This window comes from Cervus canadensis, chromosome 29 (genome assembly GCF_019320065.1).
Source record: "Cervus canadensis isolate Bull #8, Minnesota chromosome 29, ASM1932006v1, whole genome shotgun sequence".
Lineage (NCBI taxonomy): Eukaryota > Metazoa > Chordata > Mammalia > Artiodactyla > Cervidae > Cervus > Cervus canadensis.
The window spans coordinates 17077464-17093171 of record NC_057414.1 but is presented as its reverse complement, the minus strand read 5'-3'; the positions used below and the strand labels follow the sequence as shown (position 1 = coordinate 17093171).

The 15708-nt window shown below is 40.2% G+C and overlaps 1 protein-coding gene across 11 annotated transcripts in view; it reads right to left on the bottom strand.

The window, feature by feature from the left end:
• Positions 1-8790: 8790 nt before the first annotated feature.
• PAK1 (p21 (RAC1) activated kinase 1) overlaps positions 8791-15708 on the bottom strand; it is a 161352-nt gene continuing 154434 nt past the window's right edge. For 10 of the 11 annotated variants that reach the window (XM_043451523.1, XM_043451526.1, XM_043451524.1 and 7 more), the window contains 2 exons: positions 14936-15073; positions 8791-10091 (listed from right to left, as the gene is read on the bottom strand). In XM_043451523.1, coding sequence (XP_043307458.1) covers positions 10005-10091; positions 14936-15073 — 225 coding nt within the window. In that variant the 3' untranslated portion in view covers positions 8791-10004. Of the gene's footprint in view, positions 10092-14917; positions 15074-15708 lie in introns of those variants that run through there. The other variant, XM_043451533.1, reaches the window with a different exon arrangement.

Genomic DNA, 15708 nt, shown 5'->3' with positions numbered 1-15708 from the left:
TGTACCTTTTCTCAGTTGTTCAGTCATGCAGAGATCTAGGTACTGTGTTGTTGTTGTTCTGTCGCTAAGTTGAGTCCAACACTTTGCAACCCCATGGACTGCAGCAGGCCAGGCTTCCCTGTCCTTCTCTTATATCCTGGAGTTCTCTGAAATTCATGTCCAATGAGTCAGTGATGCCATCTAACCGTCTCATCCTCTACTACCCTCTTCTCTTTCTGCCTGCAACCTTTCCCAGAATCAGTGTCTTTTTCAATGAGTTGGCTCTTCACATCAGGTGGCCAATATTTGGAGCTTCAGCTTCAGAATCAGTCCTTCCAGTGGATATTCAGGATTGATTTCCTTTAGGATTGAATGGTTTGACCTCCTTTCTGTCCAAGGGACTCTCAAGAATCTTCTCCAACACCACAAGTCAAAAGAGCTTCAATTCTTCAGCACTTAGCCTTCTTTATGGTCCAGATCTCACATCCATACATGACAACTGGAAAAACCATAGCTTTGACTATACACACCTCTGTCAGCAAAGTGATGTCTCTGCTTTTTAATATGCTAACTAGGTTTGTCATAGCTTTTCTTCCAAGGAGCAAGCAGTTTTTAATTTCATTGCTGCAGTCACCGTCCACAGTGGTTTTGAAGCACAAGAAAATAAAGTCTGTCACTGCTTCCACTTTTCCCCCTTCTATTTGCCATTAAGTAATGGGACCAGATGCCATGATCTTACTTTTTTGAATGCTGAGTTTTAAGCCAGTTTTTCACTCTCCTCTTTCACCTTCATCAAGAGGCTCTTTAATTCCTCTTTACTTTCTGCCATTAGGGTGGTATCATCTGCATATCTGAGGATATTTCTCCCAGCAATCTTGATAACAGCTTGTGACTCATCCAGCCCAACATTTAGCATGATGTTGATAGCTTATGAGGAATGATGTTGGATTGGTGATCTCTGAAGAAGATTTAGCTTTGGGATCAGAGACCAGGCTTGATCACTATGAGCTTTTGTGTGGCAGAAATTTTATTACGGTGAAAAAGGACAGAAAAAGCTTCTGACATAGACATCAGAAGGGGAACGGAGAGGGCCCCCCTTGCTACTCTTATCAAGGCCTTACATACTTTTACCAGACCCAGTCATATGTCTTAAGATACCAAGATTAGTCAGAAGGTTCCTGTTAAGAAGAAACATGTCCTTGAGCAAGATACATTGTTGTCATATAATCATTAGTACAGAGCTTAAGGAAAAACACACCCTTGAGCAAGATGAGTTGTTTTGTTGTATAATTATTAGCTCTGGGTTTGAAAAAAGTTAGTGTTAAAGATTGTTGTCATAACAACTCAGAGCTTAAGACAAGTCTTATGTGACTAAGACAAAGCAATATAGAAAAAAAGTTTGTCCCTTTCTCCTCCTCAAGAGCCCCATACCCCTTTCTCCTCCTCGGGGACCCCAGACTTCTTATCGACCTGTCTAAGAATTAGAAACAGTGACAGACTTAATTTTCTTGGGTCCAAAGTCACTGTTGATAGTGACTGCTGCCATGAAATTAAAAGATGCTTGCTCCTTGGAAGAAAAGCTATGACAAACCTAGACAGCATATTAAAAAGCAGAGACATTACTTTGCCAACAAAGGTCCGTCTAGTCAAAGCTACTGCTTTTCCAGTAGTCAAGTATAGATGTGAGAATTAGACTATAAAGAAAGTTGAGTGCCTAAGAATTGATGCTTTTGAACTGTGGTATTGGAGAAGACTCTTGAGAGTCCTCTGGACGACAAGGAGATCCAACCAGTCAATCCTAAAGAAAATCAGACCTGAATATTCATTGGAAGGACTGATGCTGAAGCTGAAGCTCCAATACTTTGGCCACTTCATGCAAAGAACTGACTCATCTGAAAAGACCCTGATGCTGGGAAAGACTGAAGGCAGGAGGAGAAGGGGACGACAGAGGGTGAGATGGTTGGATGGCATCACCGACTCGATGGACATGAGTTTGAGCTCCAGGAGTTGGTGATGGACAGGGAAGCCTGGCATGCTGCAGTCCATTGGGTCACAAAGAGTCAAACATGACTGAGCAACTGAACTGAACTGAAGAATTACCTCTCTCAATGTACTCTGCATAGGAGTTAAATAAACAGGGCAATGATATACAGCCTTGTCATATTCCTTCCCCAATTTTGAACCAGACATTGTTTCATGTTCAGTTTTAACTACTGCTTCTTGACTCACATACAGGTTTCTCAGGAAATAGGTAAGGTGGTCTGGTATTCCCATCTCTTTAAGAACTTTCCACAATTTGTTGTGATCCACACAGTCAAAGGCTTTGGCATAGTCAATAAAGTATAAGTAGATTTTTTTGGAATTCTCTTGTTTTCTCTGTGATCCAACAAATGTTGACAATTTGATCTCTGATTTCTATGCCTTTTCTAAATCCAGCTTGTACATCTGGAAGTTCTCGGTTCACATACTGCTATAGACTAGCTGGAAGGAATTTGAGCATAACCTTACTAGCATGCTAAATGAGTACAATTGTCTGGTAGTTTGAACACCTTTCTTCGGCACTGCCCTTCTTTGGGATTGGAATGAAAATTGACCTTTCCTGTGGCCACTGCTGAGTTTTCCAAATTTGCTGACATATTGAGTGCAACACTTTAACAGCATCATCTTTTAGGATTTTAAATAGCTCAGCTAGTATCCCATCACCTCCACTAGCTTTGTTCATAATGATGCTTCCTAAGGCCCACTTGACTTCACACTCCAAGATGTCTGGCTCTACGTGAGTGGTTATTCCAATCATTAAGACCTTTTTTGTATAGGTCTTCTGTGTGTCCTTGCCACCTCTTCTTAATCTCGACTCCCTCTGTTAGATCCTTACCATTTCTGTCCTTTATCATGTCCATCCTAGGATGAAATATTATATTGGTATCTCCAGTTTTCTTGATAAGATACCTGGTCTTTTCCATTCTATTGTTTTCCTCTACTTCTTTGTACTGTTCTTTTAAGAAGGCCTTCTTATCTCTCCTTGCGTTGACCTGGAACTCTGTATTCAGTTGGATATATCTCAGGTCCCGTAGTGAAGGGGTCTTACAGATGTAATTAAGTTCCCAAATCACTTGACTTTAAGGCAGTGTGATTATCTAAGTGAGATTGGCCTATTCATATAAGCCCTTTAAAAGCAGTTTTCTCTGGCATTGCAAGAGAAAAGTGGAAATCAAAGAGCTATGTTCAAACACTCATTTTGTGAATTGCCTGTGGGAGCCATGTGGCAAGAAACTTCAGGCAGCCTCTAGGAGCTGGGTCCTCTGCTGACAGCCAGCAAAAGAAAGAGGACCCCAGTCCGAAAGGAAATAAATTCAACCAACAACCAGAGAGACTAGAAGATGACTCCAATGCCCATATGAACTACAACCCTGACTAACACCTGGATTTTCAGCCTGATGGAGCTTGAGCAAAAATCCAGCTGGAACCAAGCAGAACCCTGTGCCACCTGCCCCACCCCGGTACAAAGGCCCCCTCCATATCTCCTGCCTCTTCTTTATAGAAAAGCTGAAGTCTTCCAGGCCTTCCTGAGTCAAAAATGAGAAGGCACAAGCAGCTAATGATTGGGACAATACAATCACAGATTCAGTGTCTGAAGCACATTCCTGAGTTGTTCTATAGATAGTGTAACTGACATCAGAGGGGCAAAACAACTGCAGGATGACTGGATTGCAACCATGCTATGAACAGCTCCATATTAAGTAATACTGAATCTATGCCTAGCACAATTCCAAGAACTGGCCTTAAGAGAATGGGATTAACACTATAGTTCATAATAATGTATATATTTGTGGACATCAAAATAATTGTAGCTTGTTCTGCCTTTATATGTAAATGGGCAACTATAATAGTCAGCAAAGAGATGGTACAGACCCATGTCAATATTTTCCACTCAAGAACATGGTGCCCTATGTCAGCGTGATAGTTATAGAAGACCAACCTTTGCCCATAATCCCATAGAAATGGAATGATGTTCTAACAAGTGGTGATTTATAAGCGGCTTCTGGCAGGAAGAGGTCACTGCAGGGTGCACCCTTTTGTCACTAACCTTAACCAGGCACCCCCATGCTCTATTTTTCTCTGGCCCTGGCATACCTTTCAAATCTTTTGATCACACAATATCTTTCCTAATCTGTTGGCTCTTTCTGTAGATCAATGAAGTAGAAATGAATTAACCAATGATCAGATCTCTTCCCCTTCAGTAATTTTGTGAATAAACTGTGTGAACAAAATAGCATCTAAAAAAAAAATCACAAGAAGTTGACAAGCCTGCACAAGAGCCTGTATAGTGGGGGATGGTGACAACTCTAACCCCCATCATTTCAATGATTAACTAATATTATTTCCCTTTTTCCCTTTAAAAACTTTCAGGGAGGAGCAGAATCTTTGGCGATGGTTTTTGGGAGACAATGAATCCACCATCTTCCCAGATTGTTGACATTCTGTTTAAAAGCAACTCCTTTCTAACATTCGTCTCTCTCTCTCTCGATTATTGATTTTTGAGCAAAGAGCAGTCAGACTTGATTCAGTAACACAACCACATCATGCTCCACCACGCTTCTTTATCATGACCTACAGAAACTGTGAGACAGTTTCTGTTGTTTTAAGCCATGATGTTTGTGATAATTTGTCACTCAGCAATAGAAAACTAACATATAGGGGACAGATGTGTTCAGTACTCATAAAGAATTAGACAAGCAGTGATTATCTGAGTAGACGGTTTCAGAGTTCTGGTTCCACACTCTGAAGACAATGAAATGTAAGGAAATTTGCTGTTAAGTTGCATGGAAATGAAGAATATTTCATTATGTGAGTGGATGTCTAGATATCCCCATAGTAAATGATACCAAAAGTTTGCGTGGCTCAATGGTAAAGAATCCATCTGCCAATGCAGGACATGTGAGTTGGACCCCTGGGTCAGGGGATCTCCTGCAGGAGGAATTAGCAACCCACTCCAGTACTCTTGCCAGGAAAATCCCATGGACAGAAGAACCTACCAGGCTACAGTCCATAGGATCTCAAAGAGTCAGGCCTGACTGAGCGCCTGACCACGCATGCACAGGTGCACAGTAAGGCCAAACAAACCCAAACATCAGTTTGGAGCAGAGAAAGGCTTACTGCAGGGCAAAGCAAGGAGAATAGGTGGATCATGTTCAAAAATCCCAACCCTCCAATGCTTCTTAGGGAAAAGTTTTTACAGGCCAAAATTTGGGGTGAGGATTGCAGGGTGTATGACTCCTTCTGACTGGTCGGTGGTGAAGTAACAGGTCAGTATTCCAGGAATCTTGTGTTCAGCCTAAAGTTGCCATCCTCCACCTTTGCAGAGGCTTTAGTTCCTGCAGAAGTACTCAAAGACACTTAATGTATATTCCTTGAGAAGGAACCAGGATCCTGTTTTTAATGGCTGTAGTACAGCTTCTTGATTGTTCTTTCTTTGTTTCTGCATTTCCTTACTTTACTGACTAGAAACTGTTTGAATCTGCTCTTTGGAACTCAGGAATGTCTAGAAGGCCAAAGCCTTGATCCTGCAAATAAGAAACTAGGAATACAGAACCACTTTTGTGTCGTCCAGCAGGGCCCAATGGGGTCCTGCTTGATTACACAGTCATCACATGCTTAAATTGTTGGAAAGTTCACAGGAGAGCTAATGCTTGTGGAACACTGCACCTGAGATGGCAGTTGAACCCACATGCTGGGACTCAAACCCAGCCAAAAGCCAGATTGGGACTTGAACCCATGGTCTTTTAACTGAGATCACACAACTCATCTCAGGACTCAATGAAGCTCAGGTTCTTTACGACTCATCACAGAAAGAAATCAGTGAGAGACAAAGCCATAGATAAGAAATGGATTTACTTAGAGAGATACACATTCCATAGACAGAATGTGGTTCATCCCAAAAAGCAAGAACAGCCTTGGGGGAAAGGGAAATACACTCCACAGACAAGAGTGTGGGCCATCTCAGAATTCGAGAGGCCCTGAAATATGCTGTAGTTAGTTACGGGCTGGGTAATATCATAGGCTAATGAGTGGGAAGATTATTCCAACTATTTCAGGGAAAGGGTGGAGAAGTTGCAGGATTAGGCCATCACCCACTTTTGGCTTTTCATAGTTGGTCTCAGAACCATCATGGTGCTGGTGGATGTGTCATTTAGAATATGCTAATACATTATAATGAGCATATAATGAGGCTCAAGGTCTACTGGAAGTCAAATCTTCTGCCATCTTGGTTCTAACCAGTTTTTGTCATATTCTATGGCTATGTCAAATTCTCTGAGGGTTCTCAATTTCTTTGCCAGATCTCCATGTTGGGAAATCTATTGTGGGGCCTAGAACTTTGGCAACAGTGCAGGAACTTCTTTGGTATAAGTGTTCCCCAGTTTGGGGTCGTCCGCTCAGAGGCTCTATGGTGGGGCTAATGGCAACCTCCTCCAAGAAGACTTCTGCCACACACTGTGGAAAATTCTTAAATAGATGCAAATATCAGACCACCTTACCTGCCTCCTGACTATGCCAGTTAAGAAGCAAGAGTTAGAACCAGACATCGAACAATGGACTGATTCCAAATTGGGAAAGGAGTACATCAAGGCTATATATTGTCACCCTGCTTATTTAACTTAAATGCAGAGTATATCATGAAAAATGCCAGGCTGGATGAAGCACAAGCTGGAATCAAGATTGTTGGAAGAAATATCAATAACCACAGATATGCAGATGATACCACCCTTATGGCAGAAAGCAAAAAGAAACTAAAGAGCCTCTTGATGAAAGTGAAAGAGGAGAGTGAAAAAGCTAGCTTAAAACTCAGCATTCAGAAAACCAAGATCACGGCATCTGGTCCCGTCACTTCAAGGCAAACAGAGGAGGAAACAATGGAAACAGTGACAGACTTTATTTTCTTGGGCTCCAAAAACATTGCAGATGGAGACTTCAGCCACGAAATTAAGAGACACTTGCCCTCTGGAAGAAAAGCTATGACAAACCTAGACAGTGTGTTAAAAAGCAGAGACATTACTTTGTCAACAAAGGTTCGTCAAGTCAAAGCTATGGTTTTTCCAGTAGTCATGTATAGATGTGAGAGCTGGACCATAAGGAAGGATGAGCACCCAAGCATTGATGTTTTTGAACTGTGGTGTTAAGAGAAGACTCTTGAGAGTCCTTTGGACTGCAAGGAGATCAAACCAGTCAATCCTAAAGGAAATCAGTCCTAAATATCCACTGGAAGGACTGATGCTGAAGCTGAAGCTCCAATACTTTGGCTACCTGACACGAAGAGCTGACTCATTTGAAAAGACCCTGAGGCTGGGAAAGACTGAGGGCAGGAGGAGAAGGGGACGACAGAGAGTGAGATGGTTGGATGGCATCACCAAAATGAGTTTGAGCAAGCTCCAGAAGATGATGAAGGACTGGGAAGCCTGGCATGCTGCAGTTGATGGGAGTTGCAAAGAGTCAGACATGACCCAACCAATCAACTCTAAAATTCCAGAGAGGCAATTAACTAACAATTTTCAGCCCTCATTAGACTAACCAGTTTACCACTGCAGTCTAAGAGTGAAGAAGTACAATCTTTGGATCTTCATCATTTCTTCTGGAACATTATCTAATATTCCTTCTGTCTTACACAGAAGCAATCCAATTGTACTTGTCCTTTCAGTAACTACAAGAGGATCTCGTGTTGCTCTGCATTTTTCTTCATAAGACAGTATCAGGTCTCACTAATCATCACTTTTGACCCCCTGATCTAAAAGCCATAATCACACAGCATTCTAAGAGTTGTCAGCTGATCAGTCCTCCCTGGAGTTATCGCCTTCATTTGGAGGTGGGAATGGAGTGTGTGATGGTTAATTCTGTCAACCTGACTGGGTCATCAGGAGCCCCGTATCTCGTTAAATGTTATTTCTGGGTGTGTCTTTGAGGGTGTATCCAGAAGAGTTTAGCATTTGAATTGATGGACTGAACAAAGCAGATGATCCTCCTCAATGTGGGTAGACATCATTCAATTAGCTGACAGTCTGAACAGAACAAAAATGTGGAGAAAGGCTATTCTCTGCCTCTACCAGTAGGACATTGATCTTCTCCTGTCCTCAGTGCTCCTGATTCTGAGGAATCAGACTTCTACCACTAGACCCACCTTTTTTTTTCCCCTTACTTTTTATTTTATATTGGAATATAGCTGATTAACAAAGTTGTGATAGTTTCGGTGGACAGCAAAGGGACTCAGTCAAAAATATAAACATATATCCATTCTTCTTCAAACTCCCCTCCCATTCAAACTGCCACATAACATTGAGCAGAGTTCCCTGTGCTATACAGTAGGGCCTTATTGCTTATCCATTTTAAATATAGCAGTGCAGACCTGCTTTTTTTTTTTTGGCCACGCCACACAGTATGCAGAATCTTAGTTCCCTGACCAGGGATTAAACCCATGCCCCCTGCAATCGAAGGGCACAATCCTAACCACTTAGTCACCAGGGAAGCCCCCAGACTTCCACTAGACTCTACACCACTGCTCTCTGACTGTCTGGTCTTCAAACTGCACCACTGGCTTTCATGAGTCTTCACCTTTGCAAAAGTGTTAAGAATAAAGAATACACAATAAAGTAAGTATATAGTGGTAAAGCAGCATCTTATCTGCAACTTAATCTCAAATGATTCTGGGAGAAAAAAATATTTTTATAATGTATATTTTTTCTTAACTTAGAAAATATCAAAATAAGAAATCAGAAAAGAAGGGAAGGGGGGAAAGGAAAGAAAGGCATACACCAAATAGAATATTTTCATCTCCTTTTATTGAAGGAAATAAAACTGCAGAGGCAGTGGTACCTCAGAGCATGACAAGGTAGCCATTGGGGCTAACATGACAAGCCACAATGCTGGCCAGGGGTCCTACAATAATGGGAGGACCAAAACCACAAAGACAGCAGGAGGTAGCAAACATCCCCAACACCCAGTGCAAGCATTTCCATTTGCAGAGAGCTTGGCCATGCAGAGTAAAAACAGGGTCCCCTCACAGCTGGCAGACTATCATCTCAGGCCAACAAATACATCCAAAACTAACATGTAGTCTCAGATTTGGAGATCCTTCTCTTTCACCCAGAGATTAGGTCAATCAGAAGATGAGTTAATCTTTTAGCTCCATGTTGCAGATGGAAAAACATGCTGAGTTCTTGAAACATCACATGGGTATAGCTGGACAGGTGCTGATGTCCAGCTTTGTTCTAAAAGCAGCTTTTTTTTTCCCTTGACTTCTCACACTGCTCTCACCCAGCATGTGCCCTAGGAAACTTCTCAATGTTCTAAACAAAGACAGAATGGGGGCAGCAGCCTAGGGGATTTAGGGAGTCAAAAGCTGCTACATAGCCAAGATCATTTCACAAGAAATAGCATGGGGAACACGATTGGATCTAGATCCTCCCAAAAAGATGCTTGAAGCATACACAAAGAAAAACACGGTAGCTCTCCCACCCATATCAGGATCAGCTGTGCCAAAGTCATGGTCCAGAAAGAAGAGCCATTTCATGTCCTGGCTGAATATCACCCCCATGGCATTCCTTGAGCTATTCCGATTTTCAAGTACAATAATGTGTTTGGGCAGTCTCATAACAGAAAAGCAAGCACTGAAAAATATCTCAACTGATCACAAGTTGATAATGTTATAAAGTCAAAAATTTATATAGTCAAGAACTGACTGGTGTGGGGAGGGGGAGAAATAGGAGTCCAAGGATTTATGTAATAAGCCCTTGATCATAAATCACCCTCACATCCACAGATTGGGAGCAAATTCCTTATTTTAAAATGGCCATCATCCAATTAGTCAATTGCAGTTCTCTTCAATGCTGGACACATGGTTTTCCAGGATCAGTCTTGAAAGCACTAGACCAGGAAATGGGAGGAGAAGGCAAGGAAGAGCCTCAGGGGTTGGAATTTCCAAAATGAGCATTTATTTCACAGAAGGCTTGGCACAATGAGGCTGGGGTGATGTGGTTTTAGTGATTGTTCTTGGTTGCCTCCTTTGCTGCAGCAATCAGTGGAGTGAGGCTGGAGAGAGGCTTGGCAATCTTCAGAAATTGATGCTAGAAAGGAGAAAAAGAACAAAAGACACGTAACAATTTACCATTCTCCCTCAGTAACCATTACAAGATTTTCAGGGCATCCATGTTTGTATACTGTGCAGATCATCAACTTCAAATGGAAGGACATCTTTCAAAGATAACATGTCATTTTGAAGAACTGCTTGGCAGTATCTACCTACAGCTAAATACATGTCTATCCTATATCCCACCAATTCTACTTCTAGATATATTTCAAGAGAAGTAAGTTTTTGAATTCACCAGAAGACACACACATAAATGCTCACTGCAGTTTTACTTACGACAGTCATAAATGAAAGAACCTAAATGTCCAAGAGACTGAAAGAACAAGTAACCCTTATATTCATAGAATACTATACAAAAATTACAGAGCAATAAAAAGGAATAATTGATACACTGATAATAGGATGAATCCTACAGAAGACATGCTACATGAAAGAAGACATGCACAAGAAGAGTTCATACTGTAAGATTTCATTTAATATTAGATAAATCCAAAATATGGTGAAAATCAGAACAATAATGAGCTCAGAGGGAAGGTTATTAACTGATTGTGACCCAGTGGTACACTGCTGCTGCTAAGTTGCTTCAGTCGTGTCCGACTCTGTGCGGCCCCACAGACGGCAGCCCACCAGGCTACCCCGTCCCTGGGATTCTCCAGGCAAGAACACTGGAGTGGGTTGCCATTTCCTTCTCCAACGCATGAAAGTGAAATGTGAACATGAAGTCGCTCAGTCGTGTCCGACTCTTAGCGACCCCATGGACTGCAGCCTACCAGGCTCCTCCGTCCATGGGATTTTCCAAGCAAGAGTACTGGAGTGGGTTGCCATTGCCTTCTCCGAATGGTACACTACAATTCTGCATTTCAGAAGCACTGATTTGGGAATTTGTTGTTCTATCCTTGAGTTTAGTAAGGTTAATTAACCCAGGAAAAACTTGGTCCTTTTCCAAATCACTTTCACTGGGCTATACTGTGGGTCATACCCACAACTATTAAAGAAGACTATTGTGGAAAAAACACCATTTGAAAATTACTTTTATGTTTTCAGTAAAAAAAAAATTATGAAAAAAAACATTATGGAAAATGGTCATTATAGAACTCTGAACTCGCAACTAAAAATGACTTTTCTTCATTTACTAGTGAAAAGGCTTTGTGTCTTGAGGGTGTAGGATGTTTCTCCCATTGGATAAGAAACATAGGAACTAACGTATTTTCTTTTCTGTTTTTGCTACCAGGACACTAAGAACCAAATTTGATGTTTAAACAAAACTATTTAACGCAAGTGATTAGCATGTTTGATTCTTCTGGCCATCCTCATAAGTCTCTTTTATTAATCATATTGTATATGTGTATACACACCCATTAAATTTTAAAATTTCTATATTTCTAAATATAGAAATATCTATAAATATTCTTTGCTAGAAGTGCTTCAAATTCTTTTTGGACAGAGATGGGATTCAAAGAGGTACTGAGAATAAGAAACTATTACTACAAAAGGAATAAAAGATCTTGGCTAAATTATGAAGATATGGATTCCAACAAAAGCCCCTATGTATTATTTCTATCCATATATATCATTCTCACAGGAGAAACAGATGTGAAGCTTTCATGATCTGAGATTCTGAAAGTCATCATTTAGAATATTTACAATGTACAGTAACAAGTTAGAGTCAGTGTTCTCAGGCTGCATGTTTATACAACTCCCCTGAGTTGAGAAAGCAGCATGATCCAACACCCAATTAGGAGGCCTCAGTTTCCTTCTCTCTGTAATGAACAAATCAGACAAGATAAGCGCGCCCTAAGGTCTTTCCAGCTTTAATACTCGGAGCCAGGCAGTGGCCAAGAATATACACACTTGAGAGCCAAACACACATAGATTTAAATCCTGGATTCACCACTTCTCAGTTACTTTAATCAAGCAAAGTTATTGAACACTTGAAATCTCAGTTTCCTCACCTGTAAAAATGGGAGTATAAAACCTATGAATCACACGTTTATTAAAAAAGAATAGATTAAAAAAATATATTAAAAAAATGTAAAGTGCTTAGTGCCTAGAATGTGGTAAAGCTTCAACACAATGCATTTATTATTTGTCATGTATTATTATATCAGGAAAAAAACTCTAGAAGGCATTAATCTTTCAGTAACTGTATTTTAATACCTGGTTAACAATATCATCTTAAGGCTTAGACTATTCGCACATTTCCCAAAGCTTAGTGTTTCCAGAAAAAACTTCATATGAAAGGAAAAGGATCCTGTATTATATATACTGCCTTTTATAAGGAGTTTTGTCCCAAAGGATGCTAGAAACTAATGGGTTTGGCAGAACCCAGATCTCATATCTAATATATCAATGCTCTATAGTCAGTAACTCTGATTACAAAGAGATGCTAAATATCTCCAGAAGGTAACATTTCAATGAAGGTTTAAGCAATTCTATTCACTTCAAACATTTTCTGAATACCTATTTTTTAATTGAAGTATAGTTGATATACAATGTTATATAAGTTTGTTGTTGTTCTTTAGTCACTAAGCCATGTCCGATTCTTTTGCAACTCTGTGGACTGTAGCCCGCCAGGCTCCTTTGTCCATCGGCTCTCCCAGGCAAGAATACTGGAGTGGCTTGCCATTTCCTTCTCCGGGGAATCTTCCCAACCCAGGGATCAAACCTGCCTCTATTGTACTGGCAGGCAGATTCTTTACCACTGAGCCACTAGGGAAGCCACTGCATAAATCACAGGTATACAATATAGTGATTCACAATTTTTATAGGTTACACTCCATTTATAATTATTATAAAATATTGGCTATATTTCCTGGGTTATACAATATATCCTTGCAGCTTGTTTTACATATAATAATTTGTATCTCTTAATACCCTACCCATATAATGTCCCTCCCCCACTTTCCCACTCTCCACTGGTAACCATTAATTTGTTCTCTATATCTGTGAATCTGTTTCTTATGTTATATTCACTAGTTTATTTTACTTTTTAGATTCCACATATAAGTGATGTCATACAGTATTTGTTTTTCTGTCTGACTTATTTCACTTAGCATAATATCCTCCAAATCCACCCACGTTGCTGCAAATGTCAAGATTTCATTCTTTTTTATCATTGAGTAGTATTCATCCACATCTTCTTTATCCATTCATCTCCTGATGGACACTGAGGTCACTTACATATCTTGGCAATTATAAATAATGTTGCTATGAACATTGAGTTGCATGTATCTTTTCATATTAGTGTTTTTGTTTCTTTCATATATATATCCAAGACTGGAACCACTGGGTCATATCATAGTTCTATTTTTAGTTTCTTGAGACACCTCCATATTGTTTTCCATATTGGCTGTACCAAGTTACATTCCCATCCAGCGTGTAGGAGGGCTCCCTTTTCTCCACATCCTTATCAACATTTGTTATTTGGATTCTTTTGGATGATAGCCATTCTGACAGGTGTGGTGATTTCTCACTGTGGTTTTGACTTGCATTCCCCTGATACTTAGCGATACTGAGCATCTTTTCATGTGCCTGCTGACCATCTGCATTTTCTCTCTGGAAAAATGTCTATTCAAGGTCTTCTGCCCATTTTTTAACTGGGTTGTTTGTAAGTTGTTTTTTTTCCTGAGTTGTATGAGCTGGTATATATTTTGGATATTAATGCTTTATCAGTCATATCATTTGCAAATGTTTTCTCCCACTGAATACCTATTTTGATTCAGGTCCCAGGTAAGAGGAGACCAAGGATTAATAACATAGACGTTATGATCTACTAACAGTAAGGAAGACAGAATTGTTCATAATTAGCTTTAATGTGATGCAGTATGGTACATCCTGCCCTGCCCTGCCCTGCATTAGTCCTCAAAATACAAAAGTTTTATGACTTTTGTATACTGACTGACTGTGCAAATCTACACATTACTCCTTGTCATTAAGTTGCATGTCACACTTATTAAATCACCAGTTGGCAATGTAGTAAAATAACACTAGTAATGAGAAATTGTAACTGAGACAAAAATGCTAAATATAGATAATGTGGTCAACTAAAAGCAAATTTTGAAACCATATAAAATAATTACACTATAACTTCAGGATTAAGCTGGTATAATATATAAAACTTGGTAAACCCCCAACCTCAGGTTCCCCACAGCCTGTCAGGATCTCACTCCAAACAAGCAGACTATAGGGACCTTCCTGGTGATCCAATGGTTAAGACTCCAAGCTTCCACTGCAGGAGGGCACAGGTTTGTCCCTGGTCAGGGAACTAAGATCCCACATGCCATGTGGCATGGCCAAAAAATTGAAATAAGTGAATAAACAAGCAGACTCTCATTCCCACCATCTGTAAGGGTTTCCAATGAAGAAACTGGGAACACTTGAAATGTGGCACTAACTATCCTCTAAATGAATGTCTTTTGATATTCTTTCCTGAAAATCTATCTTTTGGGTTTATCCCAGTAAAATATAACTTGTATAAGATTTTCATGTCAAAGAATTTCTTCTCATCAAGACTCACACTCTGCCAGACTAATTCAGGCAGAATAAAACAAGCACCAAAGGAAGATACATGCAAAGTTCAATAAGAGCTCAGAAAGTAACTAGTAAGAGCCTAGGAGAAAGTACAGAGTTATAATAGGCTGAGGAACAGCCCAAGGGAGTAACATGAGCAAAGGTCCATGGATTAACAAGATGAGGGAAATAGGAGTGTGGGACATGCTAGGAGAAAAGCCTAGTTCTATAACAGCCATACAAAAATGCAGCAAAAAAGCCTTGGTTATGTGATTCCCTGAATTAGGTGCCTCCCTACATAGGGACAGTTACCTGCAACAGTTCTTTAGCCGAACCTCTCTTCTCCACATCCATCTCAAGACAGCGGTTCAGAAAGTCTCGGAAGATAGCTGACAGCTTCTCTGGGTTCTGAAGCTCTGGCGTCCCATTGGTGGCAATGAGGTACAAGGCCTGGAAATACAAACAGAGAATTGCCCTGGGCTCTCCCTGGGGTTCGTTCCTGGTTCCCAGACAGGCCCTCTAGAAATACAGTTGGCTGCTTTCTGCCTTCAGAAGACAAAGAGGCAGCTCTGGTATACTGGAGAGAATATGACTTAAGAGCCAAATTTCCAGTGAATTTCTAACTTCCTCATCTGTAAAACAGTGATGTTAACAGTACCTATCTCACATGTCTGTAAAATAAAACAAGATAACATACTGAAAGCACTTCATAAGCTTATGAAGTGTGTTACAGATCCAAGGATTTATTATTATTATTATTGACTTAAATCTAAATGGTTTATTATACATTTAGCCTACTGAGTTAAACACCTGCCCATCTGCTGAAGGAAATTTATTATTCCTGGTGCCATCATCTCAGTCATCTATGAATTGATCTCTTCCAGCAGGAAAAGAACATATAAAGGAACTTTCTGTAAAGGAGCAATCTGTTTCACTGCTGCCATCTTGGTTCTCTAATATGAAGCCATCCCCTGGGAAAGGTAAAGAAAAACATAATCATACTAAATCTTTTAAAGCAATCTGCACTTTATTTCATCAAGTGTTTACACAAACACTATCTCATTTAATGACCACAATAACTCTGG